Source organism: Delphinapterus leucas, chromosome 7 (genome assembly GCF_059928025.1).
Source record: "Delphinapterus leucas isolate spDelLeu-1000000601 "Yukka" chromosome 7, BTC_Dleu_Yukka2, whole genome shotgun sequence".
Taxonomy (NCBI): domain Eukaryota; kingdom Metazoa; phylum Chordata; class Mammalia; order Artiodactyla; family Monodontidae; genus Delphinapterus; species Delphinapterus leucas.
In genome coordinates, this window is record NC_143135.1 from 85208928 (window position 1) to 85225178 (window position 16251).

Genomic DNA, 16251 nt, shown 5'->3' on the forward strand with positions numbered 1-16251 from the left:
ATTAAGGATTTAAATGATTGATTATTTCATTATTTTCTTAAAACATTGACTTCTTTTTTGATTTGTATAGGTTTTACAGAAAGTTTCTGAAACTTTTGGATATAGACACTTAGAAGACTTCATGGCTTCTCATTTGGATTATCTGGTATTGCAATGGCTAAATCTTCAAGATACTGAATACAGCTTATCTTCTTTTCCTTTTACTTTATTAAACTACACAAACATTGAAGATTTCTACAGGTAGGTTTACATGTGTCACATGTGAAATATATTTAATTTAAAATTAGGTATTAATGATAATGTGAGTGTCGCAGCGTGTTTTAATGGAAATGTATTGAAGTGGACTTAGGATCTGGTCCTAGCTGTGTCAGTAGCCAGCTATGTGACTTCAGGCAAGCCACATGAACACCCTCTGGGACTTGGTTTCTTAATCTTTTTCTTTTCTTTTTTTTTTTTTTGCGGTACATGGGCCTCTCACTGTTGTGGCCTCTCCCGTTGCGGAGCACAGGCTCCGGACGCGCAGGCTCAGTGGCCACGGCTCACGGGCCCAGCCGCTCCGCGGCTTGTGGGATCTTCCCGGACCGGGGCACGAACCTGTGTCCCCTGCATCGGCAGGCAGACTCTCAACCACTGCACCACCAGGGAAGCCCGGTTTCTTAATCTTTAAAGTAAGGGAGTTACATATAGAGATCATTAAGGTCTCTTTCAGCTTTAATATTTAATAATCTTCCCTATGAAAAATCAAAGGTAATTATTAGTGGCTGATTATTTCTGCCTTATTTTTCTTATTTGTTGCTTAACTGTGGGCCATTTAGTCATTATTTCTGTTTGATTTAAAGTTTAATGTACAAGTATTTATTTTGCTAACTCCAAGTCTGGAGAAGAAAATTTTGAAAATGGAGAGATTTGAAACAACTAAATAATAATGTTTAGGTATCAGGATGATGGGAAGGCAATTCGTAATTGTTTAGTGGTCCTTATTGTTTGTTCATTTTGGCAATAATAATATTTACATTTATTCTTCGAATTTATTAATTGCTTTCACTTTACAATAATTTTGCATAAATTGATTATGCGGAATAAATAAATTCAATTTTCACTTGTTTTTGATCGCACTATTAGGGTGATCTCTTTTTTTTAGTGTGACTATTTAGAATTCACTTAACTTCATTTCTCCATTTATAAAATTAGAGTAAGGGTGCTTAATGATCTAGATAAAGTGATGCTCTAATGCTTATTAAACCATTTTATTTTTTTATTTTTATTTTTATTTTTATTTTTTTTGGCTGTGCCACACAGCTTGAGGGATCTTAGTTCCCTGACCAGGGATCAAATCCATGGTGGAAACATGGAGTCCTAACCACTGGACTGCCAGGGAATTCCCAAAACCAGTTTATTATTTTAAGGACTATATTATAAAATTTTACTTTGAAACATTATATTTTTAATGTATATTAAAAATGTATATATTTTAATATACATTGTTATTTTTATATTTTTAGGTCTTGTTATAAAGTTTTGATTCCACATCTGGTGATTAGAAGTCATTTTGATGAGGTAAAGTCCATTGCTAATCAGATTCAAAAGGATTGGAAAAGTCTTCTGACAGACTGCTTTCCAAAGATAATTGTAAATATTCTTCCATACTTCGCTTATGAGGATACAGGAGACAGTGGGATGGCACAGCAAAGAAAGATTGCTACCAAAGTCTATGATATGCTTAAAGATGAAAACTTATTAGGAAAACAGGTATGACTTCAACATCTGCTGTACTTTTTATCCCCTAATTGATCTGAGGTGTAACTTTAAAACTTTAAGGCTATTTATTCATCATTTATGCAATTAAATTTAATACTATGTGATAATCACTATCTAACATAGGCAGTCCATTAATTTTTTGTTATTGTTGTACAGTGTTCTCTCCTTTTGATTAGCTTTGAAATGAAATGTTTTTAATCAGAAATTTTTTAAAAAGTTTGGAATAATTTTATCACTTTTTCTTTTAAAATTTTGTTTTAATTGGCAGTAATACATTAATGCAAGCTGGTTATTAAATTCAAACAATACTGAACAAGGTATAGAAAATCTTTTTCACTTCCTCTTTAATCTCATTAAGCCCTTCACTTTTCATGGAAAAGTACAATCCCAAGTTACCATATCCTGTTTTTTTCCATGACATTTACTACCTTCTAACATATGATGTAACTTACTTATGAATTATGTTCATTGGTTTTTATCAACCTTCTCCACTATAAGTACTGTGAAGGTAGGATTTTTTCTTTCTTCTTTTTTGCAGTTGTATCCCAACTATCTAGTATATATTGAGTACTCATTATTTGATGAAAGGTGGAGTAAAGTTAAAAAGGAACTAACAATTTCTGTTTATTTTTATTTTTGGCTGTGTTGGGTCTTCGTTTCTGTGCATGGGCTTTCTCTAGTTGCGGCAAGCGGGGGCCACTCTTCATCGCGGTGCGCGGGCCTCTCACTGTCATGGCCTCTCTTGTTGTGGAGCCCAAGCTCCAGACGCGCAGGCTCAGTAGTTGTGGCTCACGGGCCTAGTTGCTCCGCGGCATGTGGGATCCTCCCAGACCAGGGCTCGAACCCGTGTCCCCAGCATTGGCAGGCAGATTCTCAACCACTGCACTACCAGGGAAGCCCTTCTGTTTGTTTTTTAGTAATTTATATATATATAAAATTATTTGAGGCAACTTATATTAAAATACATATGGAAACTTTTTAAGGTAAAAGAGGATTGATCACTCCAATTTTTTTTTTAATGTGAGTAAGGGATGACTAACCAAGCTTGGTCAACATTAGCATTACAATCGGATAAACTTCAAGAGACTCTTTTTTTGTTGCCCAGTTATCTGTGTTGAACCAAGAAGTGGAACAGCAAGACTCTCAGTTGCTTAGGTGGGCCATTCCCAGTCAGAACTGGTTGTAAGTCTGTAGCCTGGAGGCAGATGGTGAGTAGAGGTACTCCTTGCCCAAAAGGCAGTTGGAACAGAATGTTGGCATGCCAGGGGGTATGGACGTTACGAAAGACACTCTGCCTCTAGACCCTTTTACTCAATCTCCCAGCTTAGACTTCTGAGCAAGCCTACTCTTACTATTCTTCTTTATGTGTTCAAACCAAAAGAGCAGTTTTGAGTCAGAATAAGTCTAGAAGGGAAGCGTGATTACATTAAACCCTGATCAAAACACCAGTCTCAAGCATGAAGAGAGGTAAAAATTAAAAATAATTTCTTAGCTTCTTGGTTAAAGACATAAATCTAATTTTTATTAGTCTCAATTTCATTTAGCGTCGTCATTATAAGTTAATTTTTTCTTTCTCTAATATGCAGTTTCTCTGAAACAATCAAGATTCTTTTTTCTGTGGATAAGTGTTGGTACCACTATTATCAGTCTTTGAGTCTTCTAAAACTGTCCATTGTTGAATGCTTAGAATATTTACAGTTATAAGATTGTTTAGCTATACCTAGATATCTGAATAATTTATATGTACCTTAGCTAAACATTACAGATCTGGCTTAGAGAATCATGAAATTAATGAAGTCAGCTGTCATCTGTGTGCATGGAAACTCACTAATTTTTCCTCTGATATTAATCAGATTTGGCCAGTTTGTCCTTACTTATTCCAGATATACTGAAAATGGGGGTAGTTTTTTTTTAAATTATTTAATTTATTTATTTATTTTGACTGCGTTGGGTCTTCATTGCTGCACGCAGGCTTTCTCTTGCTGTGGTGAGTGGGGGCTACTCTTCGTTGTGGTGCATGGGCTTCTCATTGTGGTGGCTTCTCTTGTTGCGGAGCACGGGCTCTAGATGCGCGGGCTTCAATAGTTGTGTCGCGCGGGTTCAGTAGTTGTGGCTTGCGGGCTCTAGAGCGCAGCCTCAGTAGTTGTGGCACACGGGCTTAGTTGCTCTGCGGCATGTGGGATCTTCTCAGACCAGTGCTCGAACCCATGTCCCCTGCATTGGCAGGTGGATTCTAAACCACAGAGCCACCAGGGAAGCCTCGGGGCTGGATTTTTAAAAGGGCTTAAACCTTGGAAATGATGACATGACAACTAATGTGTAAGCCCAGGGAAAGGCTAGTATCGTTAGATTTCTTTAGTGTCACATTCCAGAATATTTTTGTTATATTAGGAAGTGTTTCCAAACCTCTGTGTGGAAGAGGTAAAGATAGTAGAGATAATAAATCAGCCATTTGCCTTTTGGTTTAAAGCACTGTAATTCCTTATTTGGAGAGCTAACAAATCCACCTTTAAGACTTCACAGTTCTCATTCATTCGGCTGAGGTGTAATGTAGTACACCCATTCTTTATATTTAGAGAACTTAATGCCTTTTGTGAGGCTACCTGTGGCAGGAAGTGGATGATGAAGGGTCTGTTCCTGTCCAGGAGGATTTAGCCTACTATTGATGACAGGGCATGTGGGTAGCAGAATTTGGGATATCAACCAAGTAGAAATCTGGGGAAAAGTTATGCAGGGAACAAAGGGATGATTATTGCCAGTCACTGGGAATTCTTACTAGTAAAGTTCTCTAAGTGAGGTAGTGTTCTCAAATAAGAGTAAAATGTAGATTGATGAGCAGTATAGATCAGTGGGGAATTTGGTTGGCAGGAAAATGATTAGGTTGAGGAATTTTAGGCTAGACCTGAAGCCTTACTCATTAAAATGGTTCATTTTATTTTATTTTTTTAACATCTTTATTGGAGTATAATTGCTTTACAATGGTGTGTTAGTTTCTGCTTTATAACAAAGTGAATCAGCTATACATATACATATATCCCCATATCTTAAAATGATTCTTTAAAATTAAACGAAAGTTGGATTAAGAGAGTCTTGTTTGGTATGATTTCCCTATTTTCCTTTCAGTCTGTAGGTTGGCTGCATAACAGAAAAAAGTGGAGTTAGCTGTATGTCTTGCAGATCTTAGATCTTTGGTCACTTTGAATAATTTTGGAAATGAGGCAGTAACATGAGCCCCTTAAGCTGTCTTAAAGATCACAGACACGAAAACTTAAATATATTTTAATTTTGTATCCTTGCAGATTGATCATTTATTCATTAGTAATTTACCAGAGATTGTGGTGGAGTTATTAATGACGTTACATGAACCAGCAACTTCTGGTGCCAGCCAAAGCACTGACCCCTGTGACTTTTCAGGGTATGGGTATTTTTAACTTAGAGAATTAGCTGCAATTTCAGAACCTTGAGAAGTTTATTGGTTAACACATTCAAATGTCCATTTCAGTTGTTAGGCATGTACTCTGCTTTTAAATTCTGTTTCTTTAAAAATAATTACCTTTGAATTGAAGTATCTGCTCTACTGTAGCCTCTCACAGTAATTGATCTTTTAATTGACCACCTTATTCGCAAATTCAGTGACCTTTTTCTCCTCAATCTTTTTAATATTTGAGCATTCTGCCATCTCCTGTCTCATGAAATTTTCTTCTTCATGACATTATTCTTTGTTCTCTTCTTATCTATGACTCGGCTTTCTGTATCACCTTTGCTTTATCATGCTCCTTTGCTAGGGGAATCTTACTGTACTATAATTTCATTTGGATGTGAAACCCACTTGGTTGTATATGAATGTTAAAATTATTTTCTCAGCTTGATTGTAAGCTACTTGAAAATGCCCTTAACTTCTTTTATATGCTCTACAATGCTAAGCGTATAAAATAGTAATAATATCTACTAAAATACTTTTACATATGTAATTTCATTTGATGTAGTATTTGATTGCTGTGTCTTAAGATATTATTGTGTTTATAGTACTAGCATAGAGCTTTAATTCATAACTGAAGTGAATTGGTATTAAGTCTCATTTGTGGAATTCCATTAACTTTATAAAAGATTTTTTAAGCAAATTATTTAAAATTAACTAAGTCCTAGAAAGTTAAAGTATTTAGGTATTCTGATTGATGTATATAGACTGTGATATGTCATTTGTGATTTTATTAAAAGTCTAGTTTTCAGTAGAAAATAATTTCAAAATTTGGGGTTACTGTAATCTAAATTTTCTTTTTGGATTTTCACTTGTCTATTAAGAAAATGTTTTTTCTTGATAATTTTTTTCTGAAAATGACTGTATTTTTTTCTGTAACTCTTAGGGATTTGGATCCTGCTCCTAATCCACCTCATTTTCCATCACATGTGATTAAAGCGACATTTGCCTATATCAGCAATTGCCACAAAACCAAGCTTAAAAGCATTTTAGAAATTCTTTCCAAAAGCCCTGTAAGTATACATTAAATTAGTATAATAACTGAAGGGAGAATTCCTTCTTTTTCAGTTAGAAAATCTGTATATCTTAAAGAGAAAAAAAAGTAAACAAATGGAAAATTTATCTGAATAAATTAAGAAGAACACTCATTTACAAGTTTATATCTTGGTATTTTACTTGTCAGTATTAATTGAAATATGTCACATACGAGGGCTGAATTTCATGACATTTTAGTCATGTTGGCTCACGGAATATATACATATATATATATAATGTATATTTTAAGGATATACTATTATTGTTTACTCTCTGAAAACTAAGTAAATTGACAGTAGTTTTTTAGGTTTAAGATAGTAATTTTCTTAATGTAATATTTTGCATTTGATATCAAAACCCAAAACAAAATTCTATAATTTAGAATTCTGTATTTTGAATAAAAAATGTATGTATTATGGGCTGAGTATATGTGATTAGGCAAGTTTTTACTAAATGTATCTTTATTTTCTAGGATTCCTATCAGAAAATTCTTCTGGCCATATGTGAGCAAGCAGTTGAGACAAATAATGTTTATAAAAAACATAGAATTCTTAAAATATATCACCTGTTTGTTAGTTTATTAATGGACGATATAAAGAGTGGCTTAGGAGGAGCTTGGGCCTTTGTTCTTCGAGATGTTATTTATACTTTGATTCACTATATCAACCAAAGGTAAATAATATATTTAGACTAATATATAAGTAGTTTTTCTACCCTTTTATCTTAATTGAAAATTTATATACTTCTACAAGGTAGAAGCCAGAGTATTGTTTTCTGAATTTTGCCTTTTTAATATATATTATATCTACCTATTATATTTTACAAAGTGCATCACTACTTCTCCAACTCTAGAAATCTTTTAAGTATTAAGGGTCTTCAACATTTTAAATATTCTAATTTTAGATGGCCATAAATATATATATTACCATAGCAGTTCTGGTCACCACTTACAGTGTGTGTGGTAGGGGGCAAAGAGGGATTCCCTGTACACATCCAGGGAATTATCCAGACATCAGCTGATACCTAGCTGTAGATAGTGTTAGATCCCACAGGTTAAGAGCTCAAGTTCTGCAAGATTGTCCTTTCCAACCTCATCAGACACCATTTGAAAGCCCAGGTTATCAGTGGCTACAGATTTCAGTGACCCCTTTCATAGGTTTGATTAATTTGCTAGAGTGGCTCACAGAACTCAAGAAACCTGTTTACCCACTAGATTGCTGGTTTATTACAAAAAGAAATAACTCAGGAACAGCCAGATGGAAGAGATGCATAGGGCAAGGTATGGGGAAGGGGCATGGAGCTCCCATGCCCTCTCCAGGCATTTCACTCTCTCCATACCTACAAGTGTTCACCAACCCAGAAGCTCCCTAAACCCCATCATTTTGGGTGTTAATGGAAGCCTCATTAAATAGGCATGACTGATGAAATCATCACAGTCATTGGTGATTGAATCAGCTTCCATCTCCCTATGCCCTTCTTGGAGGTCAGAGAGGTGGGACCGAAAGTTCCAACCCTCTAATCACAGGGTTGGTTCTCCTGGCAATCAGCCCCCATTCTTAGGTGCTTCCCCAAATTTACTCATTAACATAAAAAAAGACTCCTTTATTGTTCTTGTCACAGGAAATTCCAAGAGTTTTAGGAACTCTGTGCCAGAAATGGGGACCAAATATATATTTCTTATTATAAATCACATCACAGTTACTATAGATTTGGGGATGTATGTTCTTTTTAGCATCTCTATTCCTTTCCAGTGACTTTAATGATGTTTCTATTATTTGTTTTCTTATTAGTAGTTAACATTGCCATCAAATAAATTTAAGTCCTTCAAAGCACATGAAGATACCTATTTCCATTTTGTTTTCTCATATTTTTCTTTTTTGGCTTTTAAAAAATATTTTATAATTTTAATTTAAGTCACGTGTTTGTATAGTCATTCAGTCTTTTTCCAGGACTAATTTTTTTTTTAGGTTTTATTATTTTGGTAAAATATATAACATAAAATTTGTCATTTTTAACCATTTTTTTAAGTGTCCAATTCAGTGATATTAATTACGTTCACAGTTTCGTGTTTCCATCGCCACTGTTTCCAAAACTTTTTCATTACCTCAAATAGAACCTCTGTACCCATTAAGCAATAATTCCACATTACCACTTCCCTGTAAGCCTCTGATAACCTCTAATATACTTCTTGTCTCTATGAATTTGCCTGTTATAGATATTTCATATAAGTAGAATCATAACTTATTTTTCCTTTTCTGTCTGGCTTGTTTCACTTAGCATGTCTTCAGGGTTCATCCAGCATCATACTTTTTTATCACTAAGTAATATTCCACTGGATATATGTACCACATTTTGTTTATCCATTCATCTGTTGATGAACACTTGGGTTGTTTCATGGGTATGAAGTGGTATCTCACTGGGGTTTTGATTTTACATTTTCCTACTGACTAATGATATTGAACATCTTTTCATGAGCTTAGTGACCATTTGTGTATCTGTTTTGGAGAAATGTCTGTTTAAGTCCTTTACCCATTTTTAAAAATTGGATTGTCTTTTTGTTGAGCCGTAGGAGTTCTTTATATATTCTTGGTGTTGAACTCTTAATATATGATTTGCAAATATATTCTGGATATTGAATTCATATATGATTTGAAAGTAGTTTCTCCCATCCTATAAAATTTTCACTTTCCTAATAATGTCTTTTGATGCACAGATCTTTTTAATTTTGATAAAGTCTGATTTATCTTGTTTGGTTTTTTTTTTGTTTCACGTGGTTTTGGTATTATATGTAAGAATTCATTGTCAAATCTAAGGTCACAAAGATTTATCCTTAGAGTTTATTCTAAGAGTTTTATGCTTTTAGCTCTTATATTTAGGTTGTTTATTCATTTTAATTTTTATATGTGGTGTGAGTTAGGGGTTCAATGTCATTCTTTTGCATGTAGAAATCGAATTGTTCCAGCGTGTTGTTAAAGAGAATGTTCTTTCCCCTTTGAAGGGACTTGGCATCCTTGCCAAAAATCAGTTAGCCATTGGCGTATGGGTTTATTTCTGGATTCTCAGTTCTATTCCATTGGTCTTTACTTGTGCCATACCATGCTGTGTTGATTACTATAAGCTTTATAGTAACTTTTGAAATCAGGAAGTGTGAGTCGTCCAGTGTTGTTCTTCTTTTTCAAGATTGTTTTTGTTGTTTGCGGTCCCTTGCAATTCCATGTGAGTTTATGCAAAAAAGTCTGTTGGAATTTAGAGGGAGATTGCATTGAATATGTGACTATTTAGATAGTATTAACATCTCAACAATTTGCCTTCCAATCCATGAACACAGGATGTCTTTCCATTTAGTTGAACTTATTTAATCTCTTTCATCCATGCTATATAGTTTTCAGTGCACAGGCCTTTCGCATCCTTGGTTAGATTTATTCCCAGGTATTTAATTCTTTTAGATGCTCTTGTAAATGGAGTTTTTTTTTGTTTGTTTGGTTGGTTTTTTGCGGTACACGGGCCTCTCACTGTCGTGGCCTCTCCCGTTGCAGAGCACAGGCTCCGGACGCGCAGGCTCAGCGGCCATGGCTCACGGGCCCAGCCGCTCCGCAGCATGTGGGATCTTCCCGGACCGGGGCACGAACCCATGTCCTCTGCATCGGCAGGCGGACTCTCAACCACTGTGCCACCAGGGAAGCCCTGTAAATGGAGTTTTTTTAATCAATTTCCATTTTAGGTTGTCAACTGCTATTGTATAGAAACACAAATAATTTTGTACGTTGATTTTGTGACTTGTAACTTTGCTAAATTTGTTTGTTACTTCTAGTAGATTTATTGTGGATTCTTTTGGGAGTTTCTATATATATAGAATCATGTCATCTGGATTTAGTTTTACTTCTTCCTTTCTGAGTTGGATGCCCTTTATTTCTTTTTCTTTTTTAATTGCTCTGGCTGGAAGTTCAGTACAATGTTGGGTATCAGTGGTGAAAGTGGGCATCCTTGTCTTATTCCTGATCTTAGTGGGAAAGCTTTCAGTTTTTCAACATTATGTTGTTAGCTTTGGGTTTTCATAGGTTACCATTATTTTGTTGAGAAAGTTTCTCTCTATTCTGATGTTTTTCTGAGTGTTTTTCTCATGAAAGGATGTTAGATTTTGTCAAATGCCTTTTCTGTTTGTTGAGATGGTCATGTGTTGTATTCTTTCATTCTATCAATGTGGTATATTACATGGATTGACTTTCCTATACTGATCCACTCTTACATTCCTGGGATAAATCCCACTTGCTCATGATGTATATCCTTTTTTTTTTTTTAATAGGTCTTTATTGGAGTATAATTGCTTCACAATACTGTGTTAGTTTCTTTTTTTATATAAATTACTTTAAACAAATTACTTTGTTGCTGCATGTGGGATTTTCTCTAGTTGTGGCGAGCAGGGGCTACTCTTTGTTGCGGTGCGCAGGCTTCTCATTGTGGTGGCTTCTATTGTTGCGGAGCCTGTGGCTCTAGGCACGCAGGCTTCAGTAGTTGTGGCTTGCGGGCTTCAGAGTGCAGGCCCAGTAGTTCCGGCACATGGACTTAGTTGTTCCATGGCATGTGAGATCTTCCTGGACCAGGGCTCCAACCCATGTCCCTTGCATTAGCAAGCGGATTCTCAACAACTGCGTCACCAGGGAAGCCCCCATGTTAGTTTCTGTTGCACAACAAAGTGAATCAGCCATATGCATACACATGTCCCCCCATATCCCATCCCTCTTGAGCCTCCTTCCCATCCTCTCTATCCCACCCTTCTAGGTCATCGCAAAGCACTGAGCTGATCTCCCTGTACTATGCTGCTGCTTCCCACCAGCCAGCTATTTTACATTTGGTAGTGTATATATGTCAATGCTACTCTCACTTTGCCCCAGCTTCGCCCTCCCACGCCATGTCCTCAAGTCGATTTTCTATGTCTACCTCTTTATTCCTGCTCTGCAACTAGGTCATGAGTACCATTTTTTTGTTGTTTTTTAGATTCCATATATATGCGTTAGCATATAGTATTTGTTTTTCTCTTTCTGACTTACTTCACTCTGTATGACAGACTCTAGGTCCATCCACCTCACTGCAAATAACTCAATTTTGTTTCTTTTTATGGCTGAGTTTGTACACATTGTATATATGTGCCACATCTTCTTTATCCATTCATCTGTCGATGGACATTTAGGTTAGTTCCATGTCCTGGCTATTGGTGGCTACTAAATAGTGCTTCAGTGAACATTGTGGTGCATGTCTCATTTTGAATTATGGTTTTCTCACGGTATATGCCCAGTAGTGGGATTGCTGGGTCATATGGTAGTTCTATTTGTAGTTTTTTAAGGAACCTCCATACTGTTTTCCATAGTGGTTGTATCAATTTACATTCCCACCAACTGTGCAGGAGGGTTCCCTTTTCACCACACCCTTTCCAGCATTTATTATTTCTAGCTTTTTTGATAATGCCCATTCTGACCAGCATGAGGTGATACCTCATTGTAGTTTTGATTTGCATTTCTCTAATAATTAGTGATGTTGAGCATCTTTTCATGTGCCTCTTGGCCCTCTGTATGTGTTCCTTGGTGAAATGTCTATTTAGGTCTTCTGTCCATTTTTTAACTGGATTTTTTTTTTTTTTTGATATTGAGCTCCATGAGCTGTTTGTATATTTTGGAGATTAATCCTTTGTCTGTTGTTTAATTCAGTCCCATTTGTTTATTTTTGTTTTTATTTCTGTTACTCTAGGAGGTGGGTCAAAAAAGATGTTGCTGTGGTCTATGTCAAAGAGTGTTTTTCCTATGTTTTCCTCTAAGAGTTCTATAGTGTCTGGTCTTACATTTAAGTCTTTAATCCATTTGGAGTTTATTTTTGTGTATGGTGTTAGGCAGTGTTCTAATTTCATTCTTTTACATGTAGCTGTCCAGTTTTCCCAGCACCACTTATTGAAGAGGCTGTCTTTTCTCCATTGTATGTTCTTGCCTCCTTTGTCGTAAATTAGGTGCCCATATGTGCGTGGCTTTATCTCTGGGCATTCTGTCCTTTACCATTGATCTATATTTCTGTTTTTGTGCCAATACCATACTGTCTTAATTACTGTAGTTTTGTGGTATAGTTTGAAGTCGGGGAGCCTGATTCCTCCAACTCCGTTTTTCTTTCTCAAGATTGCTTTGGCTATTTGGGGTCCTTTCTGTTTCCATACGAATTGTAAGATTTTTTGTTCTAAATCTGTGAAAAATGCTGTTCATAGTTTGATAGGGATTGCGTTGAATCTGTAGATTGCTTTGGGTAGTGTAGTCATTTTCACAATGTTGATTCTTCCAGTCGAAGAACATGGTATATTTCTCCATCTGTTTATGTCGTCTTTGATTTCTTTCATCAGTGTTTCATAGTTTTCTGAGTACAAGTCTTTCGCCTCTTTAGGCAGGTTTATTCCTAGGTATTTTATTCTTTTTGTTGCAGTGGTAAATGGGAGCGTTTCCTTAATTTCTCTTTCTGATTTTTCGTTGTTAGTTTATAGGAATGCCAGAGATTTCTGTGCATTAATTTTGTATCGTGCAACCTTACCAATTCATTGATTAGTCCTAGTAGTTTTCTGGTGGCATCTTTAAGATTTTCTATGTATAGTATCATGTCATCGAAATAGTGACAGTTTTACTTCTTCTTTTCCAATTTGTATTCCTTTTATTTCTTTTTCTTCTCTGATTGCTGTGGCTAGGACTTCCAAAACTATGTTGAATAAGAGTGGCGAGAGTGGACATCCTTGTCTTCTTCCTGATCCTAGTGGAAATGCTTTCAGTTTTTCAACATTGAGTATGATGCTTGCTGTAGGTTTGCCATATTTAGCCTTTATTATGTTGAGGTCAGTTCCCTCTATGCCCATTTTGTGGAGAGTTTTTATCATAAATGGGTGTTGAATTTTGTCAAAAGCTTTTTCTGCATCTATTGAGATAATCACGTGGCTTTTATTCCTTAATTTGTTAATGTGGTGTATCACATTGATTGATTTGTGTATATGGAAGAATCCTTGTATCCCTGGGATAAATCCTGCTTGACCATAGTGTATGATCCTTTTAATGTGCTGTTGGATTGTGTTTGCTAGTATTTTGTTCAGGATTTTTGCATCTACGTTCATCAATGGTATTGGTCTGTAATTTTCTTTTTTTGTGATATCTTTGTCTGGTTTTGGTATCAGGGTGATGGTGGCTTCGTAGAATGAGTTTGGGAGTGTTTCTCCCTGTGCAATTTTTTGGAAGAGTTTGAGAAGTATTGGTGTTAGCTCTTCTCTAAATGTTTGATAGAATTTGCCTCTGAAGCCATCTGGTCCTGGACTTTTGTTTGTTGGAAGATTTTAAAGTATGGTTTCAATTTCGTTACTCATGACAGGTCTGTTTATATTTTCTAATTCTTTCTCGTTCAGTCTTGGCAAATTGTACCTTTCCAAGATTTTGTCCATTTCTTCATGGTTGTCCATTTTATTGGCATACAGTTGTTGGTAGTAGTCTCTTATAATCCTTTGTATTTCTGCAGTGTCAGTTGTGATTTCTCCTTTTCACTTCTAATTTTATTGATTTGTGTCCTCTCCCTTTTTCTCCTGATGAGTCTGGCTAAGGGTTTATCAATTTTGTTTATCTTCTCAAAGAACCAGCTTTTAGTTTTATTGATCTTTGCTGTTGTTTTTTTCATTTCCATTTCATTTGTTTCTGCTCTGATCTTTATGATTTCTTTCCTTCTACTGACTTTGGGTTTTCTTTGTTCTTCTTTCTCTAGTTGTTTTAAGTGTAGGGTTAGATAGTTTATTTGAGATTTTTCCTGTTTCTTGAGGTGAGATTGAATTGCTATAAACTTCCCTCTTAGAACTGCTCTTGCTGTGTCCCATAGGTTTTGGGTCGTCGTGTTTTCATTGTCGTTTGTTTCTGTGTATTTATTTCTTCGATTTCTTCAGTGATCTCTTGGTTATTTAGTAGTGCACTTTTTAACCTTCATGTATTTTGTTTTTTACATCTTTTTTCCTGTAATTGATTTCCAGTCTCATAGTGTTGTGGTTAGAAAATATGCCTGTTACGATTTCAGTTTTCTTAAATTTTCCGAGGCTTGACTAGTGACCCAAGCTGTGATGTATCCTGGAGGATGTTCTGTGTGCACTTGAGAAGAAAGTGTATTCTGCCACTTTTGGATGGAATATTCTGTAAATATAAAGTAGATCTATCTGGTATATTGTGTCATTTAAAGCTTGTGTTTCCTTATTTATTTTCTATTTGGATGATCTGTCCATTGGTGTAAGTGGGGTGTTAAAGTCCCCTGCTATTATTGTGTTACTGTCAATATTTCCTTTCATGGTTGTTAGCATTTGCCTTATGTATAGAGGTGCTCCTATGTTGAGTGCATAAATGTTTATAATTGTTATATCTTCTTCTTGGATTTATCCTTTGATCATTATGTAGTGTTCCTCCTTATCTCTTGTAACAGTCTTTATTTTAAAGTCTATTTTATGTGATCAGAGTATTGCTACTCCAGCTTTCTTTTGATTTCCAATTGCATGGAATATCTTTTTCCATCCCTTCACTTTTAGTCTGTATGGTCCCTAGGTCTGAAGTGGGTCTCTTGTAGACAGCATATATATGGGTCTGGTTTTTATATCCATTCAGCCAGTCTCTGTCTTTTGGTTGGGGCCTTTAATCCATTTACATTCAAGGTTATTATTGATATGTATGTTCCTATTACCATTTTCTTAATTGTTTTGGGTTTGTTTTTGTGGGTCTTTTTCTCCTCTTGTGTTTCCTGTTTAGAGAAGTTTCTTTAGCATTTGTTGTAAAGCTGGTTTGGTGATGCTGAATTCTCTTTTGCTTGTCTGAAAAGCTTTTGTCTTCTCCATTGAATCTGAATGAGATCCTTGCTGGGTAGAGTAATCTTGGTTGTAGGTTTTTCTTTCATCACTTTAATTACATTCTGCCACTCCCTTCTGGCCTGCAGAGTTTCTGCTGAAAAATCAGCTGATAATCTTATGGTATGTTATTTTTTGTTTTTCCCTCGCAGCTTTTAATATTTTTTCTTTGAATTTAATTTTTGTTAGTTTGATTAATATATGTGTTGGTGTGTTTTTCCTAAGGGTTATCCTGCATGGGACTCTGTGCTTCCTGGACTTGGGTGACTTTACTTTCCCATGTTATGGAAGTTTTCAACTATGATCTCTTCAAATATTTTCTCAGACGCTTTTTTTTTCTTTTCTTTTCTGGGACCCTTATAATTCGAATGTTCGTGTGTTTATTGTTATCCCAGAGGTCTTTGACATTGTCTTCAATTCTTTTCATTCCTTTTTCTTTATTCTGCTCCTTGGCAGTTATTTCCACCATTTTGTCTTCCAGCTCACTTATTCGTTCTTCTGCCTCCGTTATTCTGCTACTGATTCCTTCTAGTATATTTTTCATTTTAGTTATTGTGTTGTTCATCTCTGTTTGTTTGTTCTTTAGTTTTTCTAGATCTTTGTTAAACATTTCTTGTATTTTCTCATTCTGTGCTTCCATTCTGTTTCCGAGATTCTGGATCATCTTTGCTATCATTACTCTGAATTCTTTTTCAGGTAGATTGCCTATTTCCTCTTCATTTATTTGGTCTTGTAGGTTTTTACTTTGTTCCTTCATCTGTGACGTATTTTTTTGCCATCTAATTTTTTTTTTTTTATGAGTGGGACTGTGTTCCTGGTTTACTGGTTGTTTGGCCTGAGGCTTCTAACACTTGAGTTTGTAGGCTATTGGGTAGAGCTGGGTCTTGGTGCTGAGATGAGGAGCTCTGTGAGACCTCACTCCAATGAATATTCCCTGGGGTCTGAGGTTCTCTGTTAGTCCAGTGTTTCAGACTTGGAACCCCACTGCAGGAGCTTCCGCCCAACCCCGGGCTCGCCAGTCAAGATCCCACAAGCCCCGTGGGGTGGCAGGAAGAAAAAAGAAAGAGCAATAACAAAGTAAAAAATAAAATTATACTAGGAA

General features: G+C 35.8%; 1 protein-coding gene across 3 annotated transcripts in view; it reads left to right on the plus strand.

The window, feature by feature from the left end:
- The window catches only part of ATM (ATM serine/threonine kinase), a 140456-nt gene that overhangs the window by 50082 nt on the left and 74123 nt on the right, over window positions 1–16251 (plus strand). For all 3 annotated transcript variants that reach the window (XM_089915491.1, XM_089915493.1, XM_022561583.3), the window contains 5 exons: window positions 71–240; window positions 1503–1749; window positions 5058–5173; window positions 6123–6249; window positions 6744–6943. In XM_089915491.1, coding sequence (XP_089771617.1) covers window positions 71–240; window positions 1503–1749; window positions 5058–5173; window positions 6123–6249; window positions 6744–6943 — 860 coding nt within the window. The remainder of the gene's footprint in view (window positions 1–70; window positions 241–1502; window positions 1750–5057; window positions 5174–6122; window positions 6250–6743; window positions 6944–16251) is intronic.